At 41.2% G+C, this 10,247-nt stretch overlaps 1 protein-coding gene across 1 annotated transcript; it reads left to right on the forward strand.

The window, feature by feature from the left end:
- Window positions 1–6,506: 6,506 nt before the first annotated feature.
- LOC133423361 (zinc-binding protein A33-like) lies at window positions 6,507–9,089 on the forward strand. The gene has a single exon (XM_061713548.1). It carries the CDS (start codon window positions 6,827–6,829, stop codon window positions 8,246–8,248), a length of 1,422 nt encoding a protein of 473 aa, XP_061569532.1. The 5' UTR covers window positions 6,507–6,826; the 3' UTR covers window positions 8,249–9,089.
- Window positions 9,090–10,247: the final 1,158 nt, after the last annotated feature.

Raw genomic sequence — 10,247 nt, forward strand, 5'->3', positions numbered from 1 at the left:
TATTATTTTAATATTGCTGATTATGGCTTACAGTTTAAGATTAAGATTATCAGAATATTCAAATTTTTTTAGATAGGATATTTGAGTTTTCTTAAGCTGTAAGCCATGATCAGCAATATTAAAATAATAAAAGGCTTGCAATATTTCAGTTGATTTGTAATGAATCCACAATGTATGACATTTTTGTTTTTTTAATTGCATTACAGAAAATCACAATATTGTAATTTTCTGAGACGGTCCTGTAGATGTGGAGACGTCTTCTGAGGAAAACGGTTCAAACTACCTAAATCACTGCTGAATGAGATTCAAAAGTCCATTAACCTCCAGATCCGTCCACCACGGCGACGTCATTCCTGAACTTCTACCATTTAGCATGAAGATGTGTGTTTTAGAAATGTACAGACTGATTTTAATGTTTTACACTGGTATAAACGCAACGCTGCGGACGAGCCGAGGGGTTTATTTCCTGCTGTTTGGGCAGGTGTTTGTCAGCTGTCTGAAAGCGGTCATAAAACTGTCCAGGAAAGACCCCAGACCCGGGAGGGGGGGGGTCTGGCCTGAAAACTGTATATTGTGGAGACAAACAACCTCAAAGAGGTGCTTCTTCTGCCCTCGGAGACCGTTACCTAGCAACCAGATGCCACGTTGCCAAATCTCAGTTTTTCAGTTTGGTCTCGGGGGGCCCCCCTGCCCCCTCCCTCGGTCCTGGCCCCCTCTTTCATCCACTGAAGGGGCTCACTTGATTTTCTTCTTGAGTAAAACTCAGTTAAGAGTCTTCTAACCCCGTCCGTGCTCTGAGCCCGGAGGACAGGCCGGGGTCGTGGATGCTGACGGCCTACGTTTCCTCTGCTTCCCCTCCACCGTTCAAAGAAAACCCTGTCTGTTTTGATGCTGTAATGTGACTATATTCAATATTTATGGTCATGTCTGTACTGTACACCCGGACCTGCTGCAGTCGGAGCTCTGAAACCTGTATTTATGGCTCCTACTCCGGAGAGGGAGAGGGTACTAACTGTAGGAATCATGTCTGCGTTACTTGGGTTAAGGACGACGTCCCACGTCATCGTTTAGGAAGTCAGTCGTTGTGAAGGGTGGAGGTTTGACTCCTGCTTCATGGAGCTTCTCTGTCTCAGCTCCCGGCAAAACTCCACATCCACAAGCGTGCGTGACTGAAACTTGGTTTATGGCTTCAGTGGTTGTCTAATGCTGCAGTTTGTATGAAATAAAAAGAAAAATGTACAACAAAAATGAATCTAATGTCCTCATTAACAGAGCCGGGCCAAGGCATAAGAGAGCTAAGCAGCTGATTAGGGCCCCTTGACCACTAGGGGGCCCCCAAGAGTTAAAGAAATAAATACAATTATTTTTTATGTGTGGATGATGATTCATACAGGACTGTCTCAGAAAATTAGAATATTGTGATTTTTTGTAATGCTATTTAAAAAAAACAAAAATGTCTTACATTCTGGATTCATTACAAATCAACTGAAATATTGCAAGCCTTTTATTATTTTAATATTGATGATTATGGTTTACAGCTTAAGAAAACTCAAATATCCTATCTCAAAAAATTATATTATCAGCAATATTAAAATAATAAAAGGCTTGCAATATTTCAGTTGATTTGTAATGAATCCAGAATGTATGACATTTTAGTTTTTTTAATTGCATTACAGAAAATAAAAAACTTTATCACAATATTCAAATTTTCTGAGACAGTCCTGTACATTATCAAAGGTATGTTATTGTAAAAAAACAATAATTAATATTATTACATAAACAATATTATGTTAACAGACTAGACTATTGACTACTGTCGCTCGGCTCTATTTGATTTTATTTGTTTATTCTGTTTAATAATGTCTGTTTTTGCACATTTGAATTTATTCTTATATGGAGAACATATTGACGAGGTTCTGTTTATCTAAGTTGAGTGATTTTAATTATAGTTCTAGTTTTTGTAGTACTTTGTTCCACTTTAAATTGTTGCACATTTCTGTTGCAGTAGAGGAAGTAGGAAGTAGATAACGAGTTTACAGTAAATGGTTTATAAATGATCTATTTGATTATTTAGTTTCTTTTAGTAGGCCTACACTGTAGATGACACTCAGTATCACACTTAGTACTATATCACTTTAAATATTAAGTGTAAATCAACCCCAGGCCGCTCTTGTAGCTGAATTTGCTCCATTTCAGATTAAAAACCATAGATGGTAAAAACCTGCCAGGCTGACAGTAGGATGATGGAAACAACTCTGCTGCAACTGTGCAGCTCTCTGACCTTTGACCTGTTGCTTCTCTGTGTGGCCAGTAGGGGCAGTTGCTGACTTTGATACATATGAATTGAAAGATTTTTCTGCAAGTTTGTTAATCTGTTGTAGCTTCCATGGTCTTAATCACTGTGGATTACAATCTAACTACAACAAAAAGTTCTTACATCTAGTTTTACAAGTGTATTTGTAATGACAGGGAAGAACATGAATTAAGTTTATAGTGGGTGTGTGAATGATCAATAATCAGTATTATTGGCAGTAATAGAGGAGGCTTGGGCCGGCCCTGCTCATTAAAGTACACAGGTGGATAAAGAAAACCATTCAACTAAAGGGGAATTAGATCAATTTCTACACGACTGGTTTACTGTGAATTGGTAGATAAAAGGTTTCAAGGCTCTTCCCGGCCTGGTGAGCTTCAAATACTGTTCCAATGAGGTCTAAGATTAATTTTCATAAAATAAGTCTATAATTGTACCTGATCATAATCCCCAATAACCAAGACTCTTCTTTCACCTCCAAACGTTTAGTCATCACTCTCATTTAATATTGGGTGGTTTTCCCCAGCGAACAGAAGGGTGAACACATATTTTGGTTCATATCCAGCCAGAGAGGTGGAGCCTTCACTAACTGGTTTACTGCTAAACCAGTTGTTGCTTTACAGCGGTCACTGGTCTGGAGGTGTCTGTCGCCCCCTGCTGGCTGCTGGGGTTGTTGCAGCCCAGGTGTTCTGCCAATCCTTGCTCCCTGCCGAGAAATGCTACTTTGTGATTCTGCGCATGCGCACAGTCCATTTTCAAAGTTTGATTACCACGCCAATCATTTCCTGCACCATGTAAAATTGATAATATGGGATGTTGAGTATTTGATCCTTCAAAATACACTACCCATGACATGAATCGCAGTACACTTTGTGAATATTATACGATAAGAGAAAAAAAAACAATTCTATCACTTTATTTGATATTCATTCAGTCATTGGCCTTTAATTAACCAGGCAGGTCATTAAGAACACATTCTTATTTACAATGACAGACTGGAAAGCGACAAGGACCACTTGGGGGGAAAAGGAAGTGGTTTAGGGAGTAAAACATAGTAAAATTGTAGCTCTACAAAGGTAGAAAACCATTAGGTAGCATTTTTTGGCAAAGCAGCAGAAATTGGCAGAACACCAGCAGTGTCTGCAGGGAAATATCTACTGTAGGGTTGCCAACCTCCCTTGAAAAACGGAATCATCCCGTATTCATAAACTAAAGTACGCGTCCCGTATTACTGTGAGAGTCAAAAAATAGTCATAAAATGCCAATGGAAAATGGCATTAAGTAATTTTTTTCTGTTTTATTACAACTGTAGCTACAGTCATGGCCTTTGAGGCACAAAAATGTTTACAAGTTTTCTACAGACTTTCTGTTTGCACTTTTGTTATTGCACTAAAAATGTGCACTAATACAGAATGGATGTTCTGCTTTCTTTCTATTGTTTTATATTCATTTATACAATTTTAAGTTAAGCAGGACAGGTTTCTGTTGAAGAAAGATACTTATTTTATTCAGTTCATTTTGTTATTTTGTATTAAAGTGAATTGCTGGATAATAATTAGTTTTCCATGTGTTCATGGCATTCAAAAATATGCATCTAATTCAATTCAGGTTCGAGTCAAATAGTTAAAAAATCCTTTCACTCACAAAAAAAGGGGCTAAAAAAATTCACCACGCCAGGAAAGGTGAAGGCAATCGGGTTGATGAGGTGTCCCTTATTTATTTTTCAGGGAGTTGGCAACCCTAGAAATATCACAAACTATGATACAAATTAGGCGATAAAAGGCTGCGTAGTAACTACTCCCAAACCCATGGTATTTCAACACACTGGATGTCTGACCTGAACCCAGTAAAATGACCTTTAGGAGGAAAGAGAATCGTTAACATCACAAGTGAGAAGCTGCTCTGTCATCTCTGTCATTTGGGTCTGATTTTATCAACCTGATCTCACAAAAATCCGTGAAATGCCCACGACCTCTCACCGTCTGCTTCCAGCTCGGCTTAAGCCGAGGACACACCAACCCGACGTCGCCCGCTGTCGGCCGACTGCTGTGTCGCCTCGCGTCGCCTGTGTCGGCCTGGGTCGGAAGCACTTTGACACACCGCAAAGACGACACCCAACGGCCGACTAGCATGTACGTTCTTCGCAGTCTGCGTTTCAATTTGCTGCGATGTTTTCGGAGAAGAGCCGCCGGTCCGGGGGCGAAGCAGCAGCTCAGATCGCCAGGTCAACCTGCCGTTATCCCGGGGAGAAACCTGCAGCTCTGTGGAGCATCACCGTTGGCTGAAATAAATCATTTAGGAAGATAAATGTTGGTTTAATAGATGAAATCTAACAGTTGCAGCTACGCCTGTTAAGAAATTTGCTCTGAAAATTTCGGGAGTTCTGCCTGCCGGCTCGGGAGCTGATTTATTGTTCCGCGTTAAATCGACGCAGAGCCTACGGCGTAGGGTACGGCGTAGGGTACGGCGTAGGGTACGGCGTAGGGTACGGCGTAGGGTACGGCGTACGGTACGGCGTACGGCACGGCGTACGGCACGGCGTACGTCACGGCGTACGGCACGGCGTACGGCGCGCGTCGCCGCGTAACCTACGCCGTAGGCTCTGCGTTGGTGTAACGCAGAACTATAAATCAGCCTTTATTCTGGCGAGGTTTGAAAAAGACTTTGCAACAACGGGCAAGCGAGTGATATGTACATTCACTGAGTGAATATTATGAGAGTAAAATATATATTTCTCGCTAGAAATGTAATCAAAACCCATTTTTAAGCAGAAACTAACTCAAAATATTGATTTTATTCATTTAAAAATAAGAAATGTCCACCATGTTTTTTTTTTTATTCAGTCCGCAAATGACGACGAAAAGCATTCTGGGAAATTCTGGGAACAGCCAATCACAGAGTGAGCTGTTTGACCGACGCCCGACGCCGATTCGACATGTCGACATGTCGAATCGGCTGAAAAGCTCCTAACGGGCAGCCGACCTGTGGCGACGTGCGGGACACACCGGGAAAACTAGGCCGACAGACGCGCACCGACGGCCCGACGGCCGACAGTCGGCTTGGTGTGTCAGGGCCTTTAGAGTCACGTTCACGTTCGAATCACATGATTCAGTATGAGCAACACATCCTCAGGCTAGTGCACCACCAAGTGGTGAGCACTGGTACTGCAATTAAAAAACTCAAACTATATAAATGGGCTTAGTAACCATGGGCATTACAATAACATAAAAGAGTAAAAGTCGAATAAAGTCGATACAGAAGAACATATTTCTGAGTAAAATGTTGTAAGTGTTCAAATGTCAGAGTTTATAAGTCACTCCTCAAGTTTCAGTCCAAAGATCAGAGTTTTTAAACAAACTGCAACTAAAAGATACTAAAACATGGAAAACTGTTTAAACGTCTAAAAACACAGCTGGTACTGGGGGCGCCTCGCAGGCGGTGGGTTGCCTCCCTCCTGCTTCTCCCCTCTGTGGGGTTGCCGGTGGCCTGGGTTCCGGGCTCTTCCGTGTCGGCCTCTGGTCCCCCCCCCCCCTCCCCCACTAGCTCAGGTGGAGCTTTGTTTTGTTTATTACACACACACGCACACACGCACGCACGCACGCACGCACGCACGCACGCACGCACACACACACACACGCATGATCATATACATACACACACACACACATAGACATACACACTGGCTTGTTCACCTGCATGCTGGCTCTCTAGTTTTTGGGGTTAGGTAGCGGTAGCGGTAGCTTAGCTCAGACAGCGATCGGATCTCAAGATTTAGGTCGATTGCTGTTGTTGTTTTGGTTGGCTCCGTGCCGGTTTCGTGTTTTGTTTGTGGTTTTTTGTTGCAGATTTCCAGTGCTTGACGTGTGTTTCCGTGTGTTCCTGCTTCCTGGATTGGCAGTGGATGTCCAACCCCCCCCCCCCCCCCCCCCAAAAAAAAAAAACACTGGGTTTGTATGTGCATATTTATGTATGTGTACGCATATGTATGCGTATATATATGTATATATATTGAATATAGTAATAATGCACTTATATATGCTTTTGGTTTCTACCGTCATGGTATCAATCATTAATATGTGTGCAGACAAAAAAAAAAAAAAAAAAAAGATTGTTTCTGAAACATTTATTCACGTTTTCATGTTGTGTTTGGGACTGGAAAATGTTCTGAAACCTTTAAGTTTATGGAAAACATATACTCAGAGAATCAGATTGTAAATTTCTGCAGAAAGAAACAATACAGTAATGTAAGAAAGAAGCTATTTAAGTCTTTGTATGAACAGCTCCAGTGTCGCCCCCTACTGGTAATAATATTGAAATGTACCTGGTGACTCATGAGAGGAAAGACAGGTTTAACTGAAGGTTTATTTGGATATTTTTGACATGACTGAACAGAGCTTAGATGCCGTTTCAGGGTGGAGCTTATGAACTAAAAACCTGAAATAAAAAGACTGAAATCTGTGATTCAGAGGGACATTTAAGTCTACCGATTGAAGGATACTTCAAAGATTTGAAGAAATGGCTGAGAAAACTCTTTTTAAAGATGACCTGAGCTGCAAGGTTTGTTTAAATGCTTTTAAAGGTCTGGAGCCTCTGAGCTGCAACCACATCTTCTGTTCAAACTGCCTGAAAAAGTTCTGGGAAAAAACTAAAAACAGAAACTGTCCCACCTGTGAAGGAAAATCTTCTAAAGATGAACCTGGTGTGAACTTTTCACCGAAGGAACTTGCCGACTCTTTTGCTGGAAGACAGACAGGTGGATCGTATAAGACTGACAAAGAAGAAAAGAGGCTGGAGGCGTTTTGTAAGAAACACCCAGGAACAACTCCCCTGTTCTGTAGAGACGAACAGAGATCTGTGTGTCCTGTCTGTGAGTTTTCTCTGCACCAGAACCACAAAGTGGTTCCTGTAGAAGAAGCAGCCAGTGAGCTGAAGGAGCTGCTGAAATCTGACTTAAAGTCTCTGCAGGACAAGAGGAACAAATGCACACAAGTGGAGGAAACATATAATGATATGGATCAACACTTCAAGAAGCAGCTGTTGTCCACAGAGAAGCAGATCAGAGCAGAGTTCAACAAACTCCAGCAGTTCCTGAAGGAGGAAGAGGAGTCCAGACTGGCAGCTCTGAGGGAGGAAGAGGAGCAGAAGAGGGGGATAATCAGCAGGAAGAGGAAGAGGGTCCAGGAGCAGATCTCCTCTCTGCCAGAAAGCATCTCTGCTGTGGAAGAAGAGCTGCAGAAAGACAACCTGGCGTTCCTCAGCAGGTACAAACCCATTCGGGACAGAGCCAGAGTCCAGTGCTCAGTGTCAGATCCACAGCTGCTCTCAGGAACTCTGGTAGATGTGGCCAAACACCTGGGAAACCTGGCCTTCAAAGTCTGGGAGAAGATGGGGGACCAGGTCCACTTCAGCCCGGTGGTTCTGGACCCAAACACTGCACACCCCTGGCTGTATCTGTCTGCTGATCTGACCAGTGCGAGTTATGGAGATACACGGCAGCAGCTTCCTGATAATCCAGAGAGAAATTATAAGTGTGTCCAAGTTTTTGGTTCTGAAGGTTTCACCTCAGGGATACACAGCTGGGAGGTGGAGGTGGGAGATTATCCCAGGTGGCATATTGGTTTGGTTAAAGACTCAGTTGACAGGAAGGGAATAATATTGGTTTCACCTGAATATGGAATCTGGGGTTTGTCGTATAATAAAGGAAAATACACGAATAGTGATGGTGAGAATGTCAATGTGGAGACAGGTCTCCGAAGGATCAGAGTCCAGCTGGACTATGGAAATCAGAAGGTGATGTTCTACAATGCTGAAACCACGAAACGCATCTGCACTCAAATAGGCAGTTTCACTGAGAAAATCTTCCCTTATTTCAGTTTTGCAAAGTCTCTTGGTGGAAACACTTCTGAGATCAGAATCTGTCAGACAAAGAATACCTGAGATAAAAAAGATATATTTATGTGTTTTGATGGAATAACTTTTCCAAGATCAGGATTATTTTAAGTAAAAAGTTAACCTGTACAAACAAAGGAATCGCAACACTTTGAAAATACAACACATTTAAATATTATTGAAAAAAATATAAAAGTTTATAAAGTTGTGAGTAAGTTTGTATTCATGTTATAAATCTGCTGGAATCACTGGGATGAGATTTTATGTTTTACTTTTAAAATTTACTGTCTGAATAAATGTAGTAACCAGTTAAAAATATGACATAAAATCCACAATGTTCCTAAATCTGAGAGCTATTTTATCAACCTGCTGATTTTATAACATAAAAGAGTTAAATTCAAATAGAATTGGTACTAAAGAACATATTTCTGTGTAAATGTTGTACTGTAAGTGTTCAAATGTCAGAGTTTATAAGTCGCTCCTCAAGTTTCAGTCCAAAGATCAGAGTTTTTAAACAAACTGCAACTAAAAGATACTAAAACATGTAAAACTGTTTAAACGTCTAAAAACACAGCTGGTACTCGTGTGAGCAAATGTTTCATGATTGTGGCTTCATAACTTTTTAAACCTTTTTGAAATGTATCATGGATGTATGTTTATTTTATAATTCTTAACTGTGGTTCATAAAACCTTCAGATGTGAATCATTGATTTTGTTTAATTTTCTTTCAATCTAACATCTGTATTAACCTGGTGAACAAACATGATCATGATTTATTTTAATTATTTGATATCTTGATTTTAATAAACTCTGCATGTAATTTAATTTTGGGGGAAATAAAATATTAATGAAGTGAACTGACTTCAGTTTAATGAGTCTGTAAATACAGGGGGACACAGGTTTTTATTTAAATGGTCATTTTATTGATAACAGCTGAACACATTTTCATTGAAGTTAGAGAAACACGTGTAGCACGTAAACCAACGGAGTAAAAATCCCAAGAATCAGAGAAGTAGAGGATTAATATTATAATACAGAATAAAAGCCAAACTGACAAAAAGAGACAAGTGAGAACTAAAAGAGAGGAGTGATTGAAGAAGGTTGGAAACAGACGGAGCAGAAACTCATGACTCCAGCTGTTGTCACTCGTACACCATCGTGATTGGTCAGTGGCATCGCCACCACTTTAGTCAGAACTGTGCAGCTCTGATCAATAATGTGAATGGAAGCTGCTGGTTGTTCCGTGCTGATGAACTTATGTGTGATCCAGCACTGAAACATGGTTAGAGCATCAGTGAGCCGTCCACCTGCTGTGTTTGTGCTGGAGCTCCTTCCCCCTCCGAGCTGCCTCTGATCCGTCTGTGGGACTGCAGCTTCCTTCCTCACCCTGACACTCTTCTTGGAGGAAACATATGTTTGTGCTGTTTACGTGCAACGGTAGAGGGTCAGATTGAACTTGAAATCTTACTGGTATTGAGGATAGTTAGACTGGAGTCTGTTTTCCAGTAACAGGGGTTTGTTTATGCTGATATTGATTACTGATTAAAGACTAAATAAAAGTTAAAGTATTTGCTTCTTTTGGACAAAGCAGCAGAAATACCAGCTTCCTGCTTCATCACTTCAGAAATGAAAAACAACTTCCAACAGGTTTCTTCAAAAAGTGCTGGCAACATACAGTATGTCCAGATACTTTATGTTTAAAGGACCTGCAGGTGTGTTTCATTGTGATCACAGGGAGTTAAAAATATCTCAATTCAATTCAATTCAATTTTATTTATATAGCGTCTAATACAACAGAGTTGTCTCTAGACGCTTTCCACAGACCCATACCCAGAACATGACCCCCGAGCAGTTATTACATAAACAATGGCAGGTAAAAACTTCCCTAGTGGGAGAAAAACCTTAAGCCAAACAGTGGCAAGGAAAAACTCCCCTTTAGGAGGGAAGAAACCTTGACCAGGCTTATAAGGGGGGACCCTCCTGCCGAGGGCCAGACTGGTGGGTCAGGGACGGCAACAGCACAGCAGGCAGGTGGAAGCAGCAACAG

This window comes from Cololabis saira, chromosome 22 (genome assembly GCF_033807715.1).
Source record: "Cololabis saira isolate AMF1-May2022 chromosome 22, fColSai1.1, whole genome shotgun sequence".
Taxonomy (NCBI): Eukaryota; Metazoa; Chordata; class Actinopteri; order Beloniformes; family Belonidae; genus Cololabis; species Cololabis saira.

Bases quoted from the DNA above. Each gene is read 5' to 3' on its own strand.
- LOC133423361 (XM_061713548.1), top strand. From the start codon at position 6,827: ATGGCTGAGAAAACTCTTTTTAAAGATGACCTGAGCTGCAAGGTTTGT.